This window comes from Varroa jacobsoni, unplaced genomic scaffold, assembly GCF_002532875.2.
Source record: "Varroa jacobsoni isolate VJ856 unplaced genomic scaffold, vjacob_1.0 scaffold_231, whole genome shotgun sequence".
Lineage (NCBI taxonomy): Eukaryota > Metazoa > Arthropoda > Arachnida > Mesostigmata > Varroidae > Varroa > Varroa jacobsoni.
In genome coordinates this window covers 245,463-273,333 of record NW_019213133.1, presented here as the reverse complement: position 1 = coordinate 273,333, position 27,871 = coordinate 245,463, and the positions used below count along the sequence as shown (strand labels likewise).

The 27,871-nt window shown below is 41.8% G+C and overlaps 1 protein-coding gene across 1 annotated transcript in view; it reads right to left on the bottom strand.

Annotated features, from left to right (window-relative positions):
- Positions 1-9,685: 9,685 nt before the first annotated feature.
- LOC111273848 (lysosomal alpha-mannosidase) overlaps positions 9,686-27,871 on the bottom strand; it is a 90,327-nt gene continuing 72,141 nt past the window's right edge. Inside the window, exons 11-20 of the mRNA XM_022855846.2 lie at positions 22,006-22,075; positions 19,576-19,751; positions 19,037-19,211; positions 18,688-18,888; positions 15,117-15,343; positions 13,308-13,418; positions 12,939-13,113; positions 12,554-12,712; positions 11,049-11,258; positions 9,686-10,743 (exon numbers count right to left, since the gene is read on the bottom strand). Coding sequence (XP_022711581.2) covers positions 10,546-10,743; positions 11,049-11,258; positions 12,554-12,712; positions 12,939-13,113; positions 13,308-13,418; positions 15,117-15,343; positions 18,688-18,888; positions 19,037-19,211; positions 19,576-19,751; positions 22,006-22,075 — 1,702 coding nt within the window. The 3' untranslated portion in view covers positions 9,686-10,545. The remainder of the gene's footprint in view (positions 10,744-11,048; positions 11,259-12,553; positions 12,713-12,938; positions 13,114-13,307; positions 13,419-15,116; positions 15,344-18,687; positions 18,889-19,036; positions 19,212-19,575; positions 19,752-22,005; positions 22,076-27,871) is intronic.

Genomic DNA, 27,871 nt, shown 5'->3' with positions numbered 1-27,871 from the left:
GTATGACAAGCACGACGGCTACGATGAGTTTGGTTAGTGGCGTTCCCGTCCGACTGGCGGCGGTAGTGGTCGCGACGCAGGAGAACGCTGGCAGCATCGCCATAGACCAACACTAGTAGCAGCATCAGCAGGAGCGGCAAGTGCTGCTGCTGCTGCTGCTGTTCCAACGAGAACACTCGGCGTTGGCCAGCCGCCTGGCTGGCTGTCGACGCCAGGAGAAAGGTTCGGCTAGCGGCAGCGATGGTGGCGGCATTAACAGCATCAAATGGCAAGCAAGAGAAAGGATTTGTCGGTCTCCCTGTTGCTTCTGCTGTTGATGCTGTTGTTTGCGGTAGCGGTGTCTGATCGAGGAGGACGCCCTCCAGCCAATCAGTCAGGTCAATAAGCCACTTCAGTTTACCGCTACTGCCGCTTCAGGTGGCCGGCCCGTTCGTTCTTTCAATTGCTCAATCGCCAGGCAATAGTCGTCGCTACCCTGGCAGTAGCGTTGGCGCTAGCAGCAGTTAGCGAGCGGTTCTCCTTCGCGCTGCCAGGCGGTCGACTATGTAACCTTCGCCGTCCTGCCTGCCATTCTCTCTGTGACGTAGCTTTTTCCTTCCACTTCTTTTTGCTGCCTTCACTCGACCAACCGATGCGCTGGCCCCGTTGTTCGCAAGCCATCGACGACGCGGAAACAAATGTTGTCATCGATGCTGCCAATGCTGTTCATGCTAATGACAATGCTGCTGCTATACGACGACACAGGGCTGTCGCTACAATATTGGCAGAAGTGCTTGTAGTAGAAATTGTCTAATAGTTACTGCGGTAGGATAGAACTTACGGCGGCAACTGCTGATCTACCTGTGCGGGCTGTGTGTCGGTTAGGCCACGCGGGGAGCTGCCTGTACGAAGATGTGACAACTCTCCACCAGCATAGCCCCGTCGCTTTTGCAGTAACTAGTCACCACAGTCAGAGTAGCTAGCTGGTATTACGAGCTCGGTAGGGTGGTCCATTAATTAGTTTGTTACTGGGGCGGGTGAGCGTCTAGCTGCGAACTATGACGACGAAAAGCGAATAGCTAGAACTAGAACGAGGTGGGGCTCAGAATAGGACCGACCCGTGTATACTGCTAAGCCTGGCGGTAAAGCGACTGCGCGTACTTAAGGGCTGCTGGCGCTCGGCGTATTCTAGTTCGGCCCAGCCACACACGGCAATCGGTATATCCCTACGCTTGCCTGTAAACCTAACTGAATGGTGCTGGCGGTCGGTAAGCACCAGTCAACCGGGTTTGTCGGCTGGCTTGAGTGCGTCATTGGAAGAAGCTAGGATACCCGGAAAAGCGCCGTCCTCCCAGAAACTACAAGAGCCCTCGTCAAGGATCTAGATCCGGCGGAAATGAGTCGTTTTTAACTGTCGCCACAGCTGCTGCTAGAAGTACTCTGATGGTCCAGCAGTTGCCTACCGTTGGCGCCTATACACCGGCGTAAGTTACCGTGATTGGGTAACCTGCGTTTGATTACAATTGTATTGTGTTTAGCAGAGTACAAGTTACCTGACTCCTGGTGCCGATTGTTAAAAACGAACTATTTAGCCTAAGTGGCAAACATGTCGGGCCTGACTGACAACAGAGTGACTGGCAAAACAAGTTCAGCCCACTCTGTCTCTCGACGTTACCCTGTAGCCACTCTCAGGGTCTCGATAACAGTGCTGGCGCTTGCTTCTGATAGATTATCGATGGAAGTTTTGACATTGTGCCAGCACAGAAACCAGCTACAAACTCGACCATGATAAGAGCCAGCTTTCATCCTCGATACAGTGGATAATTTCCATTTGCTTCCGGTCACGATCAGCGGCGGGATGGTCGTAGAGGGCCAGTGTAGTATAATGTGCAGCAACAGCTGCCCCGCATCGAGGTGCTTCGGGTCTGCGTCGATTTTTCCCGATTCATTTGATCACCAATGAACGAACGAACTGATTAACTCTATTATTGAGCTGTAGAATACTACTACAGTTGATATACAATATAGAATTAAAGTGACTGCTGTATTTGCTGATGCAGTTCCAAAGCAGAAAACACGACGTAAGGCGTATCGTTTTGAGTGCGCCAATCAGACCGTTACGGAACGGGCGGGCGAACTGTGGTAGAAAAAAGGGCCTTGCAGGTTGAGAATTGTTGGAATTTCCACAGACTATATGCCGGCCACGACTCCGGTGGACGGCGGCAGCAGCAGCGTCAGCTTTCGACCGCACTGGCTGTATTTGGCGACGTCAGCAGCAGCGTCAGTGGTATCGGGATCGCCAACACCGCTGACATGCCGATGCTCCTACTATGGGCGACTGTGATACTGTGGTTCTGATGCAGAGGCTCTCTTGACATCTATTGTCCAAATGATCACCTGCCTACCTGACTCACAACTGTCTTCCTGTTCGCCATTGCTGACTCCCCTGGTACTTGCTAACTGGCCGCTTTTTCCTATTTACGGTTGAGACGAGCAATGCTTTTTCTCAGTTAGTAGGCTAGCGGATGAGTAAGTCGGTGGGCGAGCGTTAGCCGGAGCAATTCGCGCAGCAGCAGGCAGCGGCAGGTGTTGGCGTATGGCAACCACTGCATATGCCCTTTTGTCAACCGGGCCGCTGTCAGCTGATTGCCCCCGCAGCTCGACTGGTCGGTCCACTGAATGGCCAGATACAGGAGGATGAGTTGCCGTTGGCTTGATGGCTGCATAAGTAACTGAGCGAAAACAAGCTTGCAGCATCTACGAGGGCGAACGTCGCCATTTGGGCAGCGTAAATATGTGACATAAACACCAACAGCAGCACGATCACCGCAACGGGCATCTCTCTCTCCTGTTATTTCCGTTGGCGTTACCGCATTTGCCGCAGGTGTTAGCGCCGTTGCGCTTGTCAGCGCTGCTGCGAACTGCCGCCTGGTGGGTAACTATAACTCTAGATTTGTGGCCCGCAATGGTAGATCGACTTCTCCCTAAAGTGCCAATGCTCCATTTCGACAGTAAAGCAGCGATACTAACGAACTCACGGCTGTCGGGGTAAACGATGCTGTCGATGCCGATATCGACGCTTGGGACCAATGCGATCCGGCGAACCGAAGATACACAAGCGAGGAAGAAGGCCAGACCGGTTAGCAGTAACGGTACAATAGCAGTTGAGGCGTTGGGCATTATTCATACAAACGGAGGTGAAACGAGTACTATAGCGTTAGAGGCAATAATGGTAGCTCGCACAAAGATGCTGATAGTAGGTAGCAGTTGCGGCGGTCGCGCTGACGGAAGAGTAATGGTGATTCCGTATGGTGGCCATTGTAGCAGCATCTGATCGATTAAAACTACAGTCCTGTTCGGTGCCAATCATGATACATATGATCTAATAGTCCGCTTGGCTAGACGTTTGTATCGGAATGGTTGGGCAGACGCGGCAAACAACAAGAGAGGCAGAGAGAAATAAGACAAGATTTCGCCACTGTAGTTGTCATCTTCATCGTTAGGACATACATAGATGGCAAGTAAACGAAACAGGTGGACGAGCGAAGGAATTGCTCGTTACCAAGCCGTAGTCGATGGATGGAAGTGTTCGAATGGACAATGACCGCCGTTTTAGCTTTTTACAACTACCCATAGAATTATGCACTAATATTTATGGGCTTCGTTATATGTAAGTGAATGGAGAAGCAGTGATACGGAAGATGGTAGCTAGGGAAGTTTTAAAAAGACAGGACACGATACTAAAAAGTACTGGAAAATAAGATAAGTTGTCAGTTGAGGAGAAAAACTTTCGTCGTCTAGCCAGTTTTTTCAGCTTAGGGCATTTGCCGACTGATCAAAATAATAATAAAGTATAGTTGACTTTTCAACTCGTTGTGTAAAATGGCTTGCTTTGAAACATTTATAGTTCTGCGGAGTTTTAGAAGTAGATGCATGATACATCCTAAGCTAATTTACATAGCTAAAGCAACCCAGCGATGCAATGTTCATTTGCACCAATATGGAACAAGGCGACTCTGTCATATCATATGAAATACATGTAGGTTGGCGAAAGGGTGAAGTTTCGATTAGACCCCTCACTAGTTTTATATTATAGGTACTAATTATATCATATATATTTAGTGATTATCTCTGATATAATCTGAACTGATAATAATTATTCTTAGCCTCATACACATGTAGCACCAAGAGGAAGCTTTTGTATGACAAATATAATAATTTTGACTCTACTAACACTTGCCTATTAATAATATTTTCATAATATTGTCAATAATGAACATATGAGTCGTCAAGACTGCTTACGGTTAAGCAAACTCGTAAAACTCGAACTTTGATTACTTCTTGTAGAGAATGCCTGTATATATATAGGCATTCTCTACTTCTACATATATATACATATGTATATATATATATATATATATATATATACCACATTATATATATATATATATATATATAAAATGTTGGATCTTTCTCGAAAAACGTCTTATGGTAGTAAAATAGAAAAAAACTAACGTTTAGGTTCTTGCATTGATAGTAATGACGATCGTTCAAAAAGAAGTACGTTTTTTTTCACTGCTAAGAGTGCTCTAACATTTTGCGAACTGCATTTATCGACGAACACGTTTGAAATACGCTGTTGTTGTTATTATTTAATATGACGTTAAGGAACTCGTTGTTTAGCCGTATTTGCATGTATAATATGTTAAACCTTAAACTTGCCTTGCCCCGTACGGCGGGATGAAGTTGAATATGTATTGTTTTAGATTTCCAAAATAGGCAGAAGTATACATTTTAATACATTTTTTATATTTTATGTTACATTATAGTTAACGTAAAACGCTCTGCTTATCGGAAATGTTCGGTACTCTCACATATTTGCCAGATCATAGTCCTCATCTTTATTTGTCTTGCCTCTACAGGCCACCTATGAGAAATGAAGGTTCTTAAATCCCATTTCTCATGAAAGAACAGAAAATAAACTGACGGTATCTGAAATGAACTATTGCGAAGACAAAAGATTATAGAGATTCACACTTAGTGATATATTGTTAATTATGATCAATGCTGTCTAAGCAAGACCAAGTTATCATAACTCGCGTCAACACCTTGACTAATATCATTACATCGTTTTCAGAATGCTTTTTGTCTGAAAAAATAATAATATAAGAAAAAATATATTTAATAATAATAATAATTTACTCTAAATATTTATTCATCATTTAAACCAATAGTAAACAATCTAAATTTAAACCTAACATTATTTTGTTTATACATTGATTATCGCAATAGTGTCCTTTGTGGGTTTTAGATTGGCATACGGGTGATAAAAAAAAAAGCTAAGCAGAATTAACACGAAAAATCGAAACGTTCATTATATTTAAATACTTTATAGAGAGACTAGATTGTATTCTAGTATTGCCTGATTAGCTGTCAAATAGCAAAAAATACTTGATATACCTATAATGTATCTACCTATTAAGTGAGGGACACTGTTTGGGAACGAGGTGAACATTTACTTAGTAATGAGGACATTTTATAACAATTTCCTTTATTTGAATACTACCTAGGTCACATTTGTTTCTTCGTCCAATGAACTTCATAAATTCCGCTCAGCATATAGACCATAACAAGGAATACGTTCTTGAGCCAACTTCGAGTGATTTCATAGCCCATTTGTGTAAGCTATATGCATAGAAGCATTGCGAATATGACTCATCGGATATATTATATCCTGTACTTAAAGTAAATGATTTACAGTTCTCATAATAACGCAACAATCCATGTTGGTATTCGAGAGAACGATAGTTGCTACCATCATTACACCTGTTCCAAGTGTTGCTCGGTCGCTTACAAATATTGCTTTCTATACGTCCATCTTGTTACAATCTCACTAGTGGCTCAGGCTCCATTACATACCTATCAAACAAGGACGTTTTTTTAGTTTATCTACTATTTTTGATCAGTCCACCGGGATAACATCAGGCGTTCCCGGCGCTGCATCATCAGAGGCGTTCCCTATATGAGTATCACGACGTCAGTTATTAGGAGTACAAAAATGAACGCTGGAACCACAAAATTAGACGATGCCAGTTGCTATCGCCGTAAATCCAGCTGAAGGATGTTTCTCCTAATATCGGAGTGCTCCATTCAATGAGTGAAATAGGCACGAATACTTTACCAGTCTTGTCGTAGGTTAAGTAGGCCGACAGGTAAATGTATACTGACTATCCTGCTGTCGCCAAGACAGCCGCAATGGCGCAGGAAACTACAAGCAGCCTAGTTTTGTCTGTAGCGTTTGCGAGATGACTCATAGTGCACAGTACAAAAACAAGCTGACAATTTTCGAGACTCTCAATTACGCGCATATATCAAGATTCCAGCGATAGCGTTTTAAGCAATTAGTGATGCAGGGGGGATTAGCGGTGTCATACTAAGTGAAATCAGCATAAGGCCCGGGCTCGCCTATTTGTTATCCTTTTCGCGATAGCGCTTGAACACTGTGGCGAGTCCTTTCCAAGGGGCAAACGACTCGGGCAATTTTGCCATAGGTCGTGGCTTACGATAGACGATCAGTGTTATTTAGAACTTTGCAAAAGATGAACGATACCAAAAACGGACCGACTATCATGGTTAAGGTGTACAGGACAGAATCAAATTTGATCGCCACTAAAGCCTTTCAAAGGTGAGTCGCTAATTGTGGCTAGCATGGTAATCATTCCGAGTGCCGCAAAACGCGTCGGACAATTCTTTGTCGTGCTCACAGCCACGAGGTAGAAAAAGACCCCGATACTGAAAACATCAATCTGCCAGTAAGGCCGCTGGCGAGATTGCACACGATAATCCAACAAGCCGACGAGTCGAAGAAGTACACACGAAACAGCGTGCCGAACGCTTGGAAGATGAACGCAATCGTCGTTATCGTCATATAAACCGTTCGGCCGTACATTGCCCTCGTTATTGTTGAAAGTGTCATAAGCTCGGTAGCTAATCCTTGTATATTTTTGTAGTCTTGATGTGCAGTATTTATCAAAGTTGTGTCTGAACAACATATACCTAGAGCGTAATGGGAACTATATCCACTTGCGCTCGGTATGCCGTCGCAAAGTTCGTGTAAGGCTCAACCTTAAAATACGTTACTGGACGGTTAGTCCGAAGTCAGAGGTCGTCATTCATCTCGAGAGGCACATCGCTGACCAGACTTGCCTAAGAGACAACCCTACTTTAGTCTCCAAGCTATCATTACATTCTTTTGGTTTCCCTGTTGCCGACTAACTTTTATCGTTTATGCTGTTATGAATTATGTCCGGGAACCGATTTGCTAAAAAAGTCAAGTGTTTAAAACTTGAGAGTGCATGCTTCAATGCGTCTCATGCTCATTCTCTCTCAATGTAATTACTAAACGTACCCGAACTCAAAAAAAAGTTTAGTTTTTACAAGATGATAGTAATCATAAGCTAATCAGCGTTTATCATAATCGGCAATGTACCTTATCATTACTTTGAAAAGCGGATATGTTCGCTTTTCGCGCAGTAGTCATATAGTCAGGCTTACATTTGTCTGCTCAAATATAGCACGCGTAATTCCATGGGTTTTGTTCGCTTCTGTAGTACCGTAATTAGCGACCCAGCCCAACTGGAATCGACATCGATAATCTGTCCTTATACGTGTTAATCAGGGGTTCTTCTCGTCGTAGATCGAATGCTGATATTCGGTGAATATAGCACTTGTGACAGAGTTTCTATTTATAATGAGGGTAATTTCATCTCGATATGAAAACGTAATTTGGAGAACAAAGTGACTCGTAGCTGTATTTAATAGCGCAATGTTTACTGGTAATGCCCAGTTACGTGGATAAACAGGAAATAGCTAGGTCGTTATTGACTCACGAGCTATCTACCTTGTTGGCAGGTCCAAAAACCAGAACTAGCAAAACAAACTAGAAAATAATGGTCAAATAATGGCAAATTTCTGTTTGAGAGGTCTGCTCATCGTGGTTCTGTTACAGCATAATCTGTGGCCGTAAAATAGTTCAAGCATAGATGAGAAATTCTAAGCTTCCACGAGGACCTTCTCTTATTTGTAACTCATCGAGCACGTTTTAAACATCGTCCTCGATTACGCTGATCTTTATCTTATTATTAGATATGATTTGTTAGGTTGTTTCGTAAAGAAAACATCTTAACAAACGAATGATCTTGAGAGAGAGTCGACCAATTTTTTATACGGTTGCGAGGCTATAATCATCGCTAGGAAGCTGTTGAGGAGGTCGCTCTGCTTCTGACAAAGCTGTAGCAGAGATACCGCCAGCTTTGTCTTTATGGGGGTTAGAAAGTGCTTGTCATGTATGGAACACGTAGCTTTACCTCTTTGCTGACAAGATCTACAAATGCATACTACTTGTTCAAACTAGTAAAGGCTATCGCCAGAGTCAAATTTTCATTTACTGCATTTAACATTGTGACTTCTTCTTTTACTTCTCCTAACTTCGAACACGTCTAAGACGATTGGGACAGTCTAAGAAAGGCCAGAATGGAGCTAAGAAAAACTGTCCTAAAGGCCGAAAAGAGGACGACAAGTGTGCTTAGTATGGCGAATATTTCTTCGGTAGAACGCACTTGTAATCTGAATAATTAAAGCATGTGCGGTTAGTATAGTCCGACACATTTTTGAAATTGGAGGTAAATAAAATTTTAAGCCTTTTTATTTTGTACATTAGCACCGATGTAGCACTAGCGGAGGGCTCCGATAGATTGTTCTCGTAAACTATTGAGATCACTAGATAAATTGGGAAATTTTCCCAGTGAGTATTGCCACTAAGCATTGCTTCCAAGGTACTAGTACTTGTCGACCGTGGATTGACTGAGAAGCATATCTGTACTATGGATAGTTGTACGTACTCGTTTGTAAACAGTTGAACCAATAAGCGATTGTTTTAAGCTTTTGATTGGTTGTCTTTTATTCGTTATGTTGGTGCTTTTGCGATTAGATGTGGGCTTCTGTTGTGTTACACATGCGTAACTATCGGCTACAACAGTATAGATACAATAATAACAAGTAAGGAACAAGTACACGAACGATCTTAGGCGTATCGAGCAATTCATTGCCCCCTATTATCTTTGGTGTTAATTGTTCTCTACTAGACAAACGAGATAACAGGATCAAAGTAAAATTTACGCGCTATCTATCTATATATAAGCAGACCTACAGCCAATAGTTATCGCCTTCAATGTTAACCTATAATATGTGCCTACCGGCTCCCTTTCACTGTCATAATGCTAAATCCAGCATGATTTCTTCGACTGGATTATCGCAGGCGAAATAGGATGCAATAGAAGGAGCAAACGATACGATGCCACCTCGAGCAAGGTTTGGGAACCCGGAATATTATACAGTTACAATGAGACTAGTTACTTCATTACGTTAACGTGAACTCCATTAGCTATTTCAGTATCTAGTCAGACTATCGGTTGTATCGGGATTTTCTAGATGCCCTTGACAACCAATTTGTCATTATCGAAATTTTTTGAGCTCTAGAGAGTAGAGGTGGTTATGTAACGTTTCGTGCTTCGGCCACGATCTATATTTGCCGAAGGAAACTACTGTTATTAAGCAATTTGTTCTGGACACTGGCCGTACATCAAAAATTGTTCCCCGCTAGTTGCAACAAATATACTTTTTACCAATAAAAAATGACAGTGCATCCTACGGATAAATATACATTTATTTTTCATAAATATAACATCCGCTAAAGAAACAAAAGCGGTCATTCAATTTATTATTTAATGATTGTTTGGAACTAATCTTTCTGTCACAATCGTGGTTAGCATAACCGCATTGACGTTATTACAAACTCTGCCCGAAGTTTGGCGCTGACATTCGCCTGTAACGGACTGACTAGCTTTCGCATGCTCTACCCTCGTTGTCGGCTTGACTGCCTACTCACTCATATTGCAGCTTTCCGTGTCTCTTTCCTGTTTGCGTTAGGCCTTTCCCACTTTGCGTCCTACAGTTGGAAGGATTTATGATTCGTCCCAAGTGAGAAACACCTCTTCATAAGACACGGGATCCATTTCAACATAATGACCGTGTCCCCTTTCGCTAAAATATAAAGTAGAGGTACAAACTTTTTCACTTGGTTTTCAAAAATGCGTTTGGGTTTAGATGTCACTTTTGGTCATGATAGGTCGTTCTCCGTTAGTACATCTCATATGCATAAGTAACGCATGCCTTTTTTTTGTGATATTTTTTCCCGCGTAAAATCTTCATGTCTGATCTTCGTGTGAAATCATCACGCAGCCAAACCTGAGACTGTCGCTATTCGTTAATCCGTTTCTGTCAATTGCATTTTACATTTTTATTTTTTACAGTTTATTTCATTGATGGCTAATAATAATAATAATAATAGCAATTTTTAAATAAAATAAATTTTTCATTAACCAGGCCTTGTTGTCGATTCGATATTTGCATAAACTTGTAAAGTTACATTTTTCGTATAACCATCGGGTTGTTGATAAACGAAAAGTATTATTAACCGATTGCTTATTATAACTCGTTTCATCATTGTTAGTATGATGTTGTCAGAAGGAACGTCCGAATGTCACCGGGTAGCAAGACTTTCTGTAACTCGGTCTCAGCCGGTTGAGTCTTCGGCTCCACGGGCTCTTTGCTGTACCAATGAAAAGGTACGGAATCTCCTAAATACTGGTTAGCTGATAACACCGTCTCCTCCGCTGCGTACACCTGGATCGTCGTGAACAATCGCTGCGACATATGCGAAAACCAAGAAAATCAAACGGACAGATTGTTATGGTGGTTCTGGATTGCAAAACAGGAACGCCATATTATAGCCGATTCTAATCCTACTTGCCTTCACACGAGACGGAAGCCTTTCAATATCAATACTCGCAAAAAGCCTATTGTTCTTAATCATTGTCATTTTTTGTTTATTATCAACAGGGAACAACAATATAGTATAGACGCAGGTGCTGGCGGGTTCTGGCGACAGTCAACGGGTCCTTCTAAATCGTGTCCATTATGAATCATAAGCTATGATTCGATTGACTTACCGACAGATCGATCGTAACCGGCGGACCGGAGTCGTGCATGTATTCAATACGCACGAGAAGTTGTCGATTGTCTAGGGGCTCAACGGTGAGAATGTGTATGCTATCCGGCAACGAGCGTGTGATTCCCATAAAAATTGGGTTTCGCATTTCGGCCACGTGTTGTCCATCCGCGAAAAGCCGCAAGAAACTTAACACGGGTCTATAAACTTGCTGCAGTCAGAATATTCGATAGGAATCAAGTAGTATTGAATGAAAAAACATTATTAGAACATACGTTCTAACTTAGCACATACACAGATCATGCAAGCTTACACAACGGATGTATACGTACCACTTCAAGGTAACATCAGTCATCTTTTTGTTCCTTTCATAACGACTAAGATTACTTCGCCACCTTCGGTTAGTTCTTGAGAACTTAAATCATCTTTTCCTTCGTAGTAATTGCTCTATTCAGACTTGTGTTGCTTTAATGTGCTCTAATTTCTGCAAATACGTTCACCTAGAAGCTAATATTTTGAGGGCAAATGGTTGGCTTTTACCTGAGTGAATAGCGTTGATTTTACAGCGAGATACACATTTACGGTCCAAAGTCAAAGCTTGTGTTTCTTTAAAGCTATTTCAGCTTTGCATAGCAGCATTTAAAGCTAATGTAGCTGGTAATTCATCAATCGTAAGTAGCTAGATGCGTGGTACAATTCTAATGTCAGCGATTTAGGTGGAAAGATATTGATGCCGAAGATATCAAGACAAAAAGCCCACATGAATTTGTACGACTGATGAACTAGTCTGGAAGTCTTGAAAATCTTTTGGGCTAAATGAAGTTTCAAATTTAGGCTATCCATTAAGGCCGTTTTTGTACTGTGAGTTACGTAATGTAATTACGAACGCACTGCGTATGAAGGACCCCCATGTAAATCGCTACCCCATATTTTCAGTCCTTGTCCAATAAGGAACTTATCTAGCACATTCCATTTTTAATGAACGATGACCCGTCTAAACTGTTTAAGAAAGACTGAGGCACACTGTAATTGCCATGAGATAAAAGTTCGTGTACATTGTGACTCCCTTGGCTATGACCTAATGTGATGATGACAGTGGCCGCGAAAACGCAAAGCTCCAGTGTTAAATGCCAGCCAGTAATAAAGGAACAGATTTTTCTATACATTCCAAGTTTCTTTAGAGACTCCTAAACAGGTGGCATATAAGGCAGTGCAAGTATTGTCTTACGCCGATCTAGGAACCGTGGACGGAATTGAAAGTGCCAGTAAATTAGTGATGCCTTTACGATGACGCGATACAATTCTAGTTTTCGAGGTGTTGACCCTCATAGTACTTGCAATTATCCTCATCTTTTTAACTCAAAAGTTATAAAGATTATTTCAAGTTGGACAGCTTTGAGTTGAATAGCCTAATATATGTAATCCTTTTTCTTTAAAGGATAAAAAAACGAAATGTTTTTAAATAACGACATATATAAACATATTGAAGCCTAATTAATAGCCTACCCTGTTTGCCAGGTGCTTCATTCGGCGTTGAGCCCTGGCAATCTCGTCAAATGTTACATAGATCTTGCCTTTGGCGATCAGACCTTGTCGGTCGACCCCCAGTTCGTCTAAAGGTTCCTCGACCCCAAAGCCATCGTCGTACTGAAGGCGACGGTGCACCTGTAATGGAGCAGGAGTGGTTCATTATTTTAGAACGGGACTCCTTAGGGGACTATGTAGATGTGTGCTTACCGTGAAAAGACACAAACTCCAAACTAAATGCTTACATACATACAAGTCTCCATAACTTCTGATTTAATTTAACGAAACGCAAATTTGTTTAGCCTAGTATTGTTCTATTAACTTTATTATAAAAACGTTTAGTCATATTGATTGTAGCACACACCATGAGTTCAAGCATTCCGTCCTTAAGGCTGCTGCCCCCCATTGGCCGATCGGGTACCATAGTCATTTGAATGTTCCTGCGTTTATCTTGCAGATGAATCCAGGACACGACAGGGTAGTAGTTCGAAGCTATCGGTTCGGTCAGGTTCTGATGCCAAGGACGAGGATTATTGCGGCTTATTGGCGAAACGGACGGAAAAACAACAAGTAAATGGCACATACAAAGTATACATGTGACCCCATCTATTAATGAGTTAGACATAATCATATATACATAGTGTACTTCACGTAGATTAACTAGTAGAAGTAACAACGAATCTATGTATATGTGAAAACGTGACAGATGAAGAAATACTTCGCTGTGACTTACATTCGCTTGATGTCCTGACGTCCGTTCGAGTCGGTGTAGAACTCGCCACGGTTGATTAGATTTGATTCGAAACGAAGTATGATCTCCTTACCAAAACTGCCTCGATCATCACTGCAATTTCGCGGTTCTCGTGTTAATATGACAACTACCCAAGGAGAGGATGTGTGTGTTTATATCTGTGTAGATGTGTGAATCTGTTAATTGATTCACCACGTCACCCGAAACAAAACAATCTTTCCTATGTATCGACTAGCGCGTTTTCTTGGAGTTTGCCTTACGAGTTAGCTGAAAGCTCTTTGTTTCGTTCTATTACGATAAAAGGAATCGTATAACAATGTTTTTCTCGAATATTGCTACGTCACCTATTTAATTTGCTTAGCCGCTGAAAACAGCGGCTTCGATTCGACTCCGGAAACTGGGGTTATGCCACACAGCATAAATTCACACTGGTGACAGTAGCAATGGCCATAGAAACCAAAGGTACCGTTAGTGGAGAGTGTGAAATTCCCGAGCAATTTCTGAAGCGCACGGCTCGACACGCAAATAGCAAGCAAGGAGACCCCCGCCCCTTTGAGTACCCGCTGCTTGTTCACTCTCCACGGGATCTGTAGGTGGCTTTGGCGCCTTCTCTCGGTTTGTAGGCTGCCTCGAACGTCGTCCATTACTGCCGTCCAGGTGGAGTTTCCATAATCCCTGTGCTTTCACCACCATTCTCCTGTCTCGTTAGCGTACAGGCACTTAACAGAGTCAAAGCGAGACTAAAAGACTTCTTCGTTTTGCCGAAAGATCTGCCTTGTCGTGTCCTGTGATCGATTTATCGCTTTTTGGGGGAACCCGTTCACCGTTGTTTCTTATCTCCGTTTGCAGACTTCTTCGAATGCATCGTTTTGCTCACCAGACAACACGCCTGTATTGCCTGTCTCTGTGTATGCGTGGCTAATTTGCGGGATAGACGCTTCGGAACGTCCACGCCTGCCCTGTTCCTCTGCAGGGGCATGACGGCAGCTCGTAAAAGGTAAGACCAAAGGAATTTTGTCTTTTCATGTATGTGTATAGAATCATACCGAGTGCGAAAGGCGAAAATACAACTCCGCCATTTTGGTTTCTAGGAGCAAACGAATATGTATGTCCACATGCCTGCCCTATAGATGTGGGTGGAAAGAGAGAACGTTTTAAAGTTGTCTTGCTACGATCAAATCAAAATGCTTTTCTTATACTGAACTCATTCTAACCATATGAACATGGTATACATCTTCCTTATGGGAGGTTTTTACGCATGTAACCTAGTCGACCCCTTACGAACTTGATGATATATCATATCCATATTCCCATAAGGTTGTTTTTGTATGGAATTTTTTAATCACATTATTCATACAAGTTCGCAGTTCCTTTGTTTTTACCAATATTATCCAAACAAGACAAACCATTATGATTATACAAGCAAGAGTCTGAGTAAAAATTTTGAGTGTCTGCTATGTTAAACTTGCTTGCTGGGTTTTTCTCTATAAAGCCGTACGCTCGACATAGAACGTGGTTATGAGCGTATCTATACACTCGGACTATACAACGTCAGATCCTATTTGCAGAAGATATCGGTGCCTTTGGACTGCACCTGATCGGCGACCATGGTCGTTTTAAAGGGGCTTTCGCCATTAGCAGGGCGCCCTATTTTCATACAGTGGAATACTAATGAAGAGCCTTGCGGTTATTATTTACTCCTACCTCACTAGGCAGCGCACCTTGTTCATATAGACAAAAAAATTAAACAGTTACTACAGTTAAGGCACTTACTCTAGTTAGGATACTCACTAGAATGGAATAGGTCCTACTGTCCAGTCAAATTCGATTCGATCCTCATTCCGATATAGTCGGATCACTTGAGTCGCCCATGAGTCAAAGACCTGATGGATTTCTTCCACCAAAGCGCCTTTGACGACACGGAATGGTACGTTGTGCGCCATATCGGTCGGATTATCCTCAAATGGATTAAACGCGTACGCTCCTGAGGGCTTTTCGACACTCCAGTTCATTGAGTACTGCAACGTAACAATTCAGATTTTAATTACTAGGCCTCGCCGACATCATATATATTTTTATATATATGTTATGGTCCTGACACCAGAAGGACTGACAGATTGATGGCTCTTTCTTGATTTGGTAGATGGTGGCGCATGACCATTCTTAGTTGGTGGAGTGATTTGTCGGATTAATCCTGATAACGAACGAGACTCTAACCTATTAAATAACACCCAGAATCTTGTTTTCGGTGAGGTTCTTTAAGGGGATCAAGTGTGTTTAACACTTGATAACAGAATAATAGCGGGTCTATAATGCCCTTAGGTGTTCGGGGCTGCACGCACGCTACATTGAAAGACAAAACGAGTTTCCCAGTCTTTAACGAAGTTGGTAATCTTTGAATGTTTTTTTTTTTTAATGGGGCTAGGGGATATGCAATTGTGTTCCCGGAACGAGGAATTTCCAGTGTTAAGTGCTAGTCATAGCCAGTACTCATTACGTCCTTGCATTTTGTACACGTCACTACTACCTATTGAATGGTTTAGTGAGGTCATCAGAGTAGACGGGTATGTACTTTGTACGTATCTATATTGCAATAAAGATCAAACTTGATCATTTAAATGAAGTAAAAGTCGTAACAAGGTTTCTATAGGTGGGCCTGCGGAAGGATCATTATTGATTTAGGATCCGTTCACTGGCGTGAACGAATGGTCGTTGTATGATGTCTATGTCGTGAGCGCTTTCGAGTCGAACATGGCAGAGGCGTTTATAGCTCTACGTTACATATTATCGACCGAGAGTCGCATTCTCACTCGTTAGCAGAGTTAGGCGCGCGTTGCCGACAGTGTTTTTTCCACAAGGGAACAAGACTCAATATAGGGGAGCACTTAGTCCTTAAATCGAAGAAAAACATAGCAATTTGTGGAAATTGATGTGAAGCCGTGTGAACATTGTGTCTCTGAATAGAAATTTCGGTATAAATGCGCTTGCGTCTATGCTACATTTGTTTCAGTAGATATACACGTAAAATATGTCGTTATTATTTTCTATAAACCAGCAGCGTGCCGAATATAACGAATTAGCTCGGCCAATGTACGAGTGTGCTCAAAAATTAGGTACATATTTAAAGTTTTCATATATTGTTTAATGATGCGTGAACCATACTTGGCCCTACCCGTTCTTGGTGCGTATACAAAAATCTACTATAATAATAATAATAAATCACGATAATCTTTCTCTCCTATCGATTCTATGTCCCTTTGTCATCTTGCAACAATGAATCACATTCCCATAATTGTGTCACGGCTTGTACCGAACAAGTCGCGCTCTAGTTCGATAAGCTACGTACAGTCTGCCTACTTTGCAACTCTGCAGGCTATCTGGTCTGACCTAGTCCGACCTATATCACGCCAACGTAGGCTCGCACAAATAAATACAGGTGCGTATATTTCGATACGATCTGGATTCATGTCATTGCGATGGCTTCAGCGTCCCTTGGCAGCTTCGACGGGAGTATAGGTTATAGACCGCTATCTATGAAAAGTATATGTGTATATATATATATATAAAGAGAGTGCATCGAGGAAGGCGTCTGAATTGAACGGTTATCCAATGAAAAACTTAACAGTCGTACAATATGTACCTTACCAAGAGCTGAACCATGTGAATATAAGTAAAGCTGTAAATTCGATTCGGTAAATAGGGATGTGGTTAGGAAAGATAAGCAAACGTAAAATTTATGTAAACCGAGGCGCTTAATTAATCTTGTTCTAGCCAATATGGACGTTCGCATAATGAAAATATTATTGGCATAACATACCCATTTTTACAGCCCATTTTACACTACTCATTTTATAGTTTAAGGTTTGAAAATTATCAAAGAAGCATTAACAGAATAAATGTACAGTTACTCTAAACCTTGCCAAAGGCTCGGATTAAAAGTGAATTAACACAAAATCAATTTCTCTTACGCAGACGAACATTAGCCCTGCAAGAGTATATCTGCATGTGGTCTAAAAATAAGCAGACCTGTCTAGTGTAACCCCCTTGAAGAGTTAAAGATTTTACATTGTCTGCAGCATACTCAAGCAGCACTTTCGAGATAAAAGCGACTGCTAAGCAGATAAGTCGCAGTTAATTACAAGGCGCTTAGCGTCCGCCTAAGGGTGCACATTGACTGTGAATCCACAACCATAGACCGTACGATAGCGTTCCTGCTGCTCTATTCTGTCAGTGTGCGTTCATGGTTTCGACGTACCCCGCACATGTACATGACGTCAGTGTAAAAAATGCAACTCCACGAAGTGAAGCCTATGGACAGAGTCGCTCGTAAGGCATGTAACCAACTTTATTTATTGTTACGGCTTTTAACTAGACTCGTGTTGCGTTTCGTTCGTATCCTTAGCGTCTGCTGGGTATATAACTCTATTGGCCTTTGCGTCCGACACCACTGTTAGAGGGGGCATTGGGCGCCTGTTAGCCCCCTAACCCGGCGGGCATCGTGTCTACTCCCGCCATCTAACATACATGCATCTAACCTGTGTCCTACCTAAAGCTTGCAGACAAAACGTGTTTCCGTTGAAACCATTCCTCCTTTTGTGGCAATATTGTTGTGAAAACAAGGCTGGCTTCTGCAATAAGCACTATATTGCTAACATTCCCCACAGTCAACGTCTTTTTTACCATCCATGCGGATGAAACATCTTGGTAATATGTACCGAAGCCGGGTGGTCTACTATGTACAGCTACGGATCATGGAACGCGGTGGGCGTCAGCGAAATACGTAAGCGATGGCAAGAAATGTCATAACGTACAGGATACAAAGAAAGAAAAGCAGAATCAAACGGTAGAATGAACGGAAAGAATAAGCCGTGGCAAAGCTTACTATCTCGCGCCTAATGTAAATACAACGTAAAGGATTTTCCTCGATTGTATTAGCAATTGGATGTGGAAAGGTAGAGATTTTGGGGCCTGATTCTGGGAAGCAACGGCGATTAAGTTCAAGTCGAATGCAGTTTTATAACTTTTTGCCTCGTACAACTTTTTACTGTAGTGCATTCTTTGGTCAGGAATAAAATAACACATTTTTGAGAAATAATGGCGATCATCATAGTTTTATAAGAAAACAAAATTATATCTTTCAAGTATCCGATATGTAAACCCTTAAGCATTACTTCAGATAGGAGACAAAATGTGACTATGCCCAGAGTTTGTTAGCCCTCCCTCTAGTAGACAAATATTGCACTATCACAGGGATTGTGACCTAACGGTCATCGCAATGAGTAGAGACGATAACTGTTATTAGTTTCGATCCATTGTATGCTTGGAATAAAAGGCTGATTGATAACTTTATATTACAACCAACCTGGTAGGCATAATATTTCCAGATAGATTGTCGGAAAGGCATCTGCGTATTAAGACGCTTCAGAACGACCGTGCTTATCAGTCCCTTGGTGGGATCTACGATCAACTTGTAGAATTCATTTTCTATCGAGTATTCATCCAAATCAACCGGCAGTAGCACAGAATCACCGGAGTCTCGTACGCCTCCTTCAACCGCTTCCACCTGTAATCCATGCACATGTGAAAGAAACTTACATCCGCAGCTCCTACATATACATGTTTAGTTATGTGACGCAAGTATGTAACATGATTTAAATAATAGGCCTTCTTCAGCTGATGTCGTGCAACGATAATAGAACGCATAAAGGTACCTTGTAGACCCGAGCACCCATAGGCGGAGCCTGTATCGGGAAGACCAGGCTCTGACGGGCGACCGAACGGCGTTCGGGAATCCGAATAGTACCGTCATCTACGGGAACCATTTGCAACGGAACGGCGCGTCGAGGTTGTTCCAAAACTTGGTAGCCTGCATGTTCCACAGGCAGCCTGTCAGAAGCGACACATGAACAAGGGTGAAAATCATCCTAAATCTTAAGCTAACCCCCGTATACGTACCCGCACTGAGCTAAGAAAGGTCAAGGTAACGGTACACCTAGCATTAGGAAGACATTGCTTCTCTAATCTCATCTACCTGGATTGGTGCTATTCATAACGATTACTGTGACAGAAGTGCGCTTGAGTTTACGCACATTATCGATAGCCCGTACAGCCTTGAGCACAGCGGTCCCAATGTTCTACTCGGCCACAAGAAATCTCATAAGGGGGTTGAGGATGGACAGACAGGTAGGCATGCAAATATTTTAGCAAAACTGAGTAAGTTAACCGTTTTGCATCATGGCCACAGTCCTACCTAGCATAGGTCTTCAATGGTTTCGTGTACGGGTTGTAGACAATGAGATAATAATCCTTCGCCTTCTCTGACACGTCGCAGGCGCTCACGTTCAACCACGGACAAAATGAAAATCGAACAAGGGTACTATCGGAATCAGGATCGAGCAGATTTTGGAATGCTTCACTCATCTGAGCCTGGAACAAAGATCAAGATTCAGTAGGACGCACTGTTTGAGCAAATGTGTTTTTCTAATGTATTTTATGACCCTAATTTACAGAAAACATGTAGAAAAATATTTTCTGTCATTAAATTACGAAACTTTTCTGCCGTGTGAGCGAGTATATTATAGGATGTTTGCTACAAAGAAAGTCCGCATTACTTCGACCGTACAGAATAGGAAGTCTGGCAGATCTGAGTAATTTCATGTTATAATTCAGTATGATAAACTCGTTTATTATTTGAAGTCCACCTATTGTCAATTGACGCACATGGCTTCTAGATAATTAGCTTATTAATTAAACGCAATTGTAACGCAAATTCAGCCCATCGGTACTATCGTGTTTAAACTTGTGTATCAGCTCAATGCAGATGTACTTTCACTGCCTGCAATCGTTAGTGCTTCAGAGAAGAGTTACATAAAAAAGAAAAGTGGTATTTGGACGAAGTAAGGCACATCACGGCGACCTCTTGCGGTTTGGAGAGATCAAGACTATTAGTTTTCGTTTTTCCAAAGTTCCGTCCTCCTGCGAGAACGAGTCGTAGATACGCCTGACGACAAGCCGCTACCTTGACTCAACATCGAGAGATTATAAGCCGTATGTTAAGAAGCGTTGTTCTTATTCGATTAGGTAGATTATTGGGTAGCAGATTTGTCACATGAAGCAATGGCATAAGCAAACTTCTGTGTACGGGCGGTCACTTGTTGTGTAGGCAGACGTGTTCAACAAAATTATCTTCTTAAAAGCTCGTTAGTTCTATATAATAGCGTGGGCCGTATATACTTCTATCTTATTTTATATGAGGACGTTTATTATAACAATTTCGATCGTCGTTTGACCTGATTCGACTCGACTCGATCATACTTTCAGCATCTCGATGAGTACGACCACCCGCTGATAGGGAAACAGTGTAATCTACAGACCTGAACACGGGTCTAATATGCACTAATAAAATGTAGGGTTTGAAAACGGATCATATAGTTTGTATAATCTACTACCCATCAATACCTTACGTTTATTGGTATGAGTCACTTCGAATTTGGGTATATACCTAAACAGTAAACATGTGTGGGAATTTTGAATATAGCACATATATTTTATATGTAGTTCTCGTAGTTTCATTGATGAATGGGCCTATAAAATTCTAAAAGAACATTCAAAACGTATGTCATCCATTAGCTAATAATATTCCCGAATTCGACGGCATATTCGACCTGATTCGAACATCCAGCGGCGGTCTTGGAATCAAAAACTATTGTCATCTCGGGATGGACCGTTTATGTTTAGATGCAAAGCAGAAAACCAGTATTACGAAATCCCCATTAGGAAAGCTTGCCATCAAAACCCTTGGCAAGACTGGCAAATAGAGGGCAACTGAGCGATTACGTCGCGCATCTTCGTCCCAATGAAACCAAAGCGTTCGTTAACGTATCAAATTAGTGTCTAATTCTTCCTTTTCATAGGTGCTGGGAAAAGGGTACCCATCAAGCTTGAAGGCCGAATAAAAAGGTCGCAGTTGTCCTTTTATGTCGCCGCTTCAATCAAGTACGTACCTGCGAGAACCCACCAGACTGGTCGAAGGGACCACTGTCAACTCAGGTGCGGAACCTGAACAGTTTGTTTCGGGGTTCACAAGAGAAGACGAGCGAATGAATTCACGATGAAGTGGGGTAGATGATCCGAGAAAAAGGAAAATTCAATCGAACTAATGGTGGTGCTAGTTACTAGAAATATGGTAATTACAAGCAGAACCCATTTATTCCTTTTGCAGATTCTGTTGTAGGCGCATTTCTATGTGGTCACTCGTTACGAAATTCAGTGGCGGTGTGCTATGATAAGTAGATAGTTTGACCGATATTGATTGTTTGCCACTAACTATTAGGGTGTGGGAGAAGATGCAAATGAGTGGTGCGCTTGTTAGCTTAGAACATTAGGTTCCGCCCATTTGTACCCATTAGCGGTTAATTTAGCTAAAGCTGGTAAGTCCAAACAATATGATTCAAACAGTTGATATCATCGATCCCGAAAGCAACCACAACCAGTAAATAAATCTTCTTAGGGATGCATCCTTTTAAACCGCACATACGATTATAGAATTATCATTTCTTAATGAGATAAATAGTTGCGGAAGATAACACTTCTTTTTTATGAAACTCTTCCTCTCTTAGATGTTTCCTACATCGATAAACGATAACTTAACTAAGCGTAATTATCGCGTATGGGTACGTACCTCGCACTGTTTAGTTCCGACCAGGGTCATCCGCACGTAATCTTCGACCACATGTTGTTTTTCTGTTCCTCTGAAAATAATAAGTGGCTTGTGTCACTTGTAATTGAAACAGGAAAAGGCATAAGTGCATTAAAGTTTCTGAACACCTCACAACAGCTCTCAGCGGCTGTAAGATAGCCTGAATGCCAATGTAGCGAGCGCTCCTATCAACAAAGTCCTTTCATTTTTACGTACATTTTCAATACAACATACATGGGCGGCACAGTATTACATTTTGTCTATTACGCCATATTTGCGCTGGTAGGTTCGAAATTTTACGATATAGAACCTTTCGCTAAAACACCCACGTACACATTATTGCTAGGCAAAATTATACAGTTATTACTGCATGCCACGTCTATGACGTCCTGCAAATTTAGCACAATCGAATTAGACGTCAGCACTCCTCGCCACTACATGACACATGCGGTGCAGTAAGACATGAGAAAAACCTCTGGGAGTCTTTCCTCTCGTTTCGACCGATGATTGACGGAATGAGTCGCTTTCTGGCGTATACCGTCAGAGTGATTGTCGGCGATGCCAATTTCGTTGATATCTCAGTCTTCAGCGACTAAGCAATATCCATTGCGTTTGGTTCCGTTCACTCAGATATACGCCTACATGTTCCGATATTTTTCCCAGTCAATTCAAATTTTCGTGCACGTTTTTCCCACCGATACAGAAGTTCGTGCCCTTACGTGTGCCGAGCCCGCTCTGCATAGTATCAGACTTCGTCGCTAAAGTTCGCAAGATCGATTATTTCCTTTAGGTATGTAGTATACGTATTTAGTAAACGCACGCGTTACCTACAATCTCTAATTGTATGATCCCGTAAGCCGGCTAGGCCGAAAGCAATACGTCTTTATCAATGGTCAGTTTCGTCTGCGTAAACGAACAACCGTATGTCTGATGGCGAGAGAAACATTGATGTTTAACATGAGCTCTGCAAGAACTAGCAGCAAAAATATTTCCTTAAGAGCTATGTGTCTTATAAGAAAAACCAAGGAGAGTAAAACGGATTTTGGCATTTGTTAACAGAATTATATGTTGCGACGCGTCCTTTGATTACTCTCGACGAGCACGTTGGAAGCACGCATTATTATATGCTAGAGCGTCACCCGTAGGCCCCGTGCCTGTTTTGCTATTTTATTATTGCTATCTTTTTATGTGTAAGGGCTAACTACATTTCTCATAAAGGTAAACGTCGAATAGCAGCAATTTTTAATACATATAACCCAATACCATAATGGCAATACGCTTCTGCGCAGTATAAGTTTTTCTTACAACATAAGTTAGGCACACTCGTTCACGCAACACAACTTTCGCAGAACTATACATCTATAACTTTACCGATGTATCAGCGCGGCTGATACTTGTAGACATACAGGTGATTTTAAAAGGTGGCGCGGCTTTTTTCAAACGTGGAAAATAAGAAAATTGACCTACTGGTCCCGGTCTAGGGCCAACCAAATTTGCGTTACGTTTTAGTGGAGAAACAAACTTTTATCCCTAGCCGTAAGAGTATTTGCCCAGTAGAAGCCATCTTTCTAGAAGGGAACTCTAACCATCCGCAAAGATCAGTCCAATCCTTGAGGGATCGTGTTGGGCCGAACATACACGAAAATTTGGACTTCCAGTACTGTAAATAGATAAAAGTAGACATATTTTCGTTATAGGGACATCGTTTCGTTATAGCAATCGTCAGGACAAGTTTCATGCCCTGAAACTCGAGCGTCTGTATGGATATATAAGACGATAATGTAACGGCTAGGGATAAACACAATTTTTGGGACTAATATGACCTAGTCTTATTGACATGAAGTGGCAAAGGTAGTCGATCTATCCCAAAGTCAAGCTGTATTTAAATCGGATAAAACAAGCCGGTGCTAAAGATTATTTTCTAATCGATTCGAACGATTATAGATAATTTATTTTTCCTTAGTACTAAACAGTCAATAAGTACTGATCGAAACTGTCATTTCGCCAAAATAGCAGACAACAAAAAGACAGTTATTTACTTCGAATTTTCCGAATGTAAATACAACAGAGCCACTGCGCTAGCAGACGCTTAATCTGCATATGAGCCTCGCTGACAGGTGTTGAATAGACGCTAATTATGTGCTTGGCTTTCACGAATAGGGCCCATGATTGCACTTTGTGTAGCAGTTTTTCGCAACACATTTCTTTTTTCACGAGGACATGACATGATCTGACAAGTTGATGCTATGGCCAGGTACAAGTTTGTCTCACTATAAAATGCGGCAAAGTATAGCAAATACTTTACTACCTCGGCTTTATTATATGTTTGGACGAACACAGAATGAGCTACACTGGATTGACGTTGAAGTTATTGCAATGCAATGCTAATAGGTTCTAAAAAGTACAAAGTAAAAAGACAATTCTCTGTACCATGGCATTGTATATAGCTAAAACTAGGTAAAAGTTGAATTTTACAACAAAAATACGCGAATTTAACAGTCATTTATTATCCGGCATGAAAATCAGCTTATCTTATTGTACCTTGTTAATTGCCCACAAGTTCACTGAGATTGTAACGTTGTACATATATCTTTCCCATGTCTATCATTCATGCCTTTCTATTTACGTAGGAAATATTCATTGCAATTGGCCTCTAATAATATAATGTTAATTAATTTAATTTTAGTCGTACGAGGGGCAACCAAAATACGCTATTGTATATGCGACGACGCTAGAGAAAAATTGCAGTTGAGCCTTAGTAACTGGCGCGTCATCATTCATCTGCCGCTCAATTTCTGTGACAAAGAAGGAAAGAATGCTATACTAACGGGAAACACATGCAGCCGGCGGATACTTTGTGTTTCCATTTCCACAGACTTCCATATGATTAGAAAACGGACCAAAATCGTACTTTACCTGGTGAAAACCGGTTCAAATGCGTGGTTAAGGCAAGCCTAATCTAAGCTGCGAATTGTCCTGAAAGCGATCCAGAGGCATTCCGCGATCTGGGATGCAATGGGACGTAGAGAACAGACCTCTCTCTACCAAACAGCAAAAATGTTTAACGAACCGGAACCTATAATTATTACTAGAGCTAGTCCAGATGCGGGAATGCTAACGGACCGCAATGTTACTAAAGTGATATATATATATATATATATATATAGTTCATTATCTTTCATTATAGTGTGTTTAGATACAGATATATATCTATATGCTCTACCTTAGTATTTAATAATATCAACGGTAGTATTGTGCCGCCATCATAGACAGTTAATCAATGATCCAGATTTTAGAAATACACTCACTGAAATTAGCTCTTACAAAACTGCAACGAATATTCCAAGTGATGAAAAGGGGATATTAACAGACAGTATATTCTGCATCGTATTAGTATGTAATACACGTATTCTCGCAACACCTGTCCAACTCCCTACCGCACACTCCCGACCAATATAAGGACCTATTTAAAAAAAATCGAGCTTTACTGAATTCTATCTCCAGTCGTTTGAGCACCATCCTGTATCGATGCTGGTATATACGCGCATTAAGTCCCATTCAGACGCACTAACAGTTCTATTGAATGCAGGACAAAGGCTGATTTTACAGCGTTTCGAATGTCTACATAGGAGCAGTGCTCCTGGTCTCGCATGCTGCTATGGGTCTATAATGTCGTTCGGCGTCAAGAGCTAAATATCTTATTTTAATCTAAGCTTTTTCGGCAAGTAATTATTATTTCGTTATATCTAGAAACGAAAGATGATCACTAAGTCTTCGAAACGTACTACTGTTCTAGATTCATAAACGCAATCGGCAAGCTATTTGTGTGCACCCTAACAGCATTAGTACAAAAACCATAAACTGTCGTAGTCAATATTGGAACCCATTAGGCTACTACGCTATACGAACGTTGCTAAATACGAAGCACCCACATGTAGGCTGCCGGCACTACAGATATTCTAGCATATTGTAGGAAACGCTGCAGGAAAGTGTGCTATGGAGCGCGTAACTGTGCACCTGGGCTAGTCTTTGTGGGCTATAAACATGGCGGGAACGTACCACAACTAGGTGTCCGCTCGGCTCCACGAAAGATCATTGGCCCCTTAGCCCACCCTAGTTTAAAGGACTTGGGTGGAACGCAATCGCCGTCACTTCGCAACTTCAGTAATTCCTGTTTAGCAGCCCTTCTGATGTAGCACGTGTGACCGAAGCCTTGTTTCCAACTCAAAGGACCTGGAATTTAGCGACAAGCCACTTATGTGGCCTGTTGGTGCCAATATGTTGCCTGACGGCGTGCCTTGCACGTCAAGCACGAAATGGGCATAGTACGAAGCGGCGTAGGTTCAGAAGGTTTCGCAACGCGAGAGACGGCGTGTCATGCTTGCCGCTAGGGCACCTAACCGGGCTAAAGGCAAATGCCAGTTTTCTTCCCAATGAAGGGCACACAGCGAAGGTTTACGCGTTCGAGATTTTCAAAACAGCAACAATGTTACGATACCAGATCGTTGATGCTACTGGTTCAACGTCACTTCGAAAAGAAGAAACTGACGCTTCGTGCTAAAAGCACCGAACTGCGTCTCGGTAAAGGCTACGGTAGCCTGTCAGACGTACGCGCTACTTTGCATTCTAGGGCGCATCCTGGAATTTCTGAGTTCAAGCGCTAAAGTAAAGCCTAGATATTGGAAACTAACAAAACAGCGCGTCGAAGCAAAAGTGCGAACCACAAAGAACAGTCCCAGAGAGCAGATTTTTTCATACAAACTTCGTAACGCTATTGGGCTTTCAATGGCGACTACACAGCGACTGGCGATATATTCAGCAGAATACTGTTGATATTTTACTCGTGCAGGTGAGTCACCTTACCGGTACCGCTCTCTTTACCTTGAGTAAGTACGTGCGACATTATATTTATTATATAATACTTATTATATTTAACACCTTTATATTCATTGTAGGTAACTAACCAAAGGTCAACGTTATCAAGTTAAAATCTGTCAACGCTAGACAAAAACGCAAATGGACGTGATCACGTCTGCGTTGCTCTTTGTTCTGAACAACGAAAAAGTGGCCGGATTACAATTTGGAAAAAGGTCAGAATGGACGTCACATATATGTAGAAACAAAGGCACACTATTAGTAAAAGTTAATATTTACTTGGGTACCTTAATGGTAGCATTTAGTAGCCTGTGTTAGTGGGAGGTAATAAGAATGATAAATAATCAATTGTAAAACCATTACTAGTACCACTAACGTACGGAAGAGAAAGCGTTACGTAAGGTGTGGAAAACTGTTGGAAATTCAAAAGTTATCTAAAATGAATAAGTTATCTATGCATTCTATTCTTCCTATCTCTCGAACGGGCGTATTAACTAGATGAGATAATAGCGAGTGCGGTAGTTCTCAATATTTCATCATTTGCATGTCATGTATTAATCGTTAAGTTAACCGAGGTTAGTATCCAAAAAAACTTTCGTTCCATCCAACATTGACAAGTTGGCCATCTGCATTTGCTAGTGCTCCACTCTGAACAGACGTTCGAGTTACATGGATTACTATGCTTGGTATTGAACCAATGTGACAGCATATGGTTCTACTGACGCAAACCACAATCCGCTACAAACGAGGGGGAAGATGTGGGGTTCGTGGTACGGGCACACTTCTCCCGGTTCGCGGCTGACGGTGGCGGAAGTGGCACCATGATTGATTTGTAACCTCGGCGAAAAAGAAAGTGGCTAGACAATGCTTGATAGTGGGTTCTACTCGAATGCCTTTTGGACAGAATATTAACACTATCTCATATTCATTTGCCGAACGTTCATAAGCCCTGATGAGATCACCAGCGATAGGC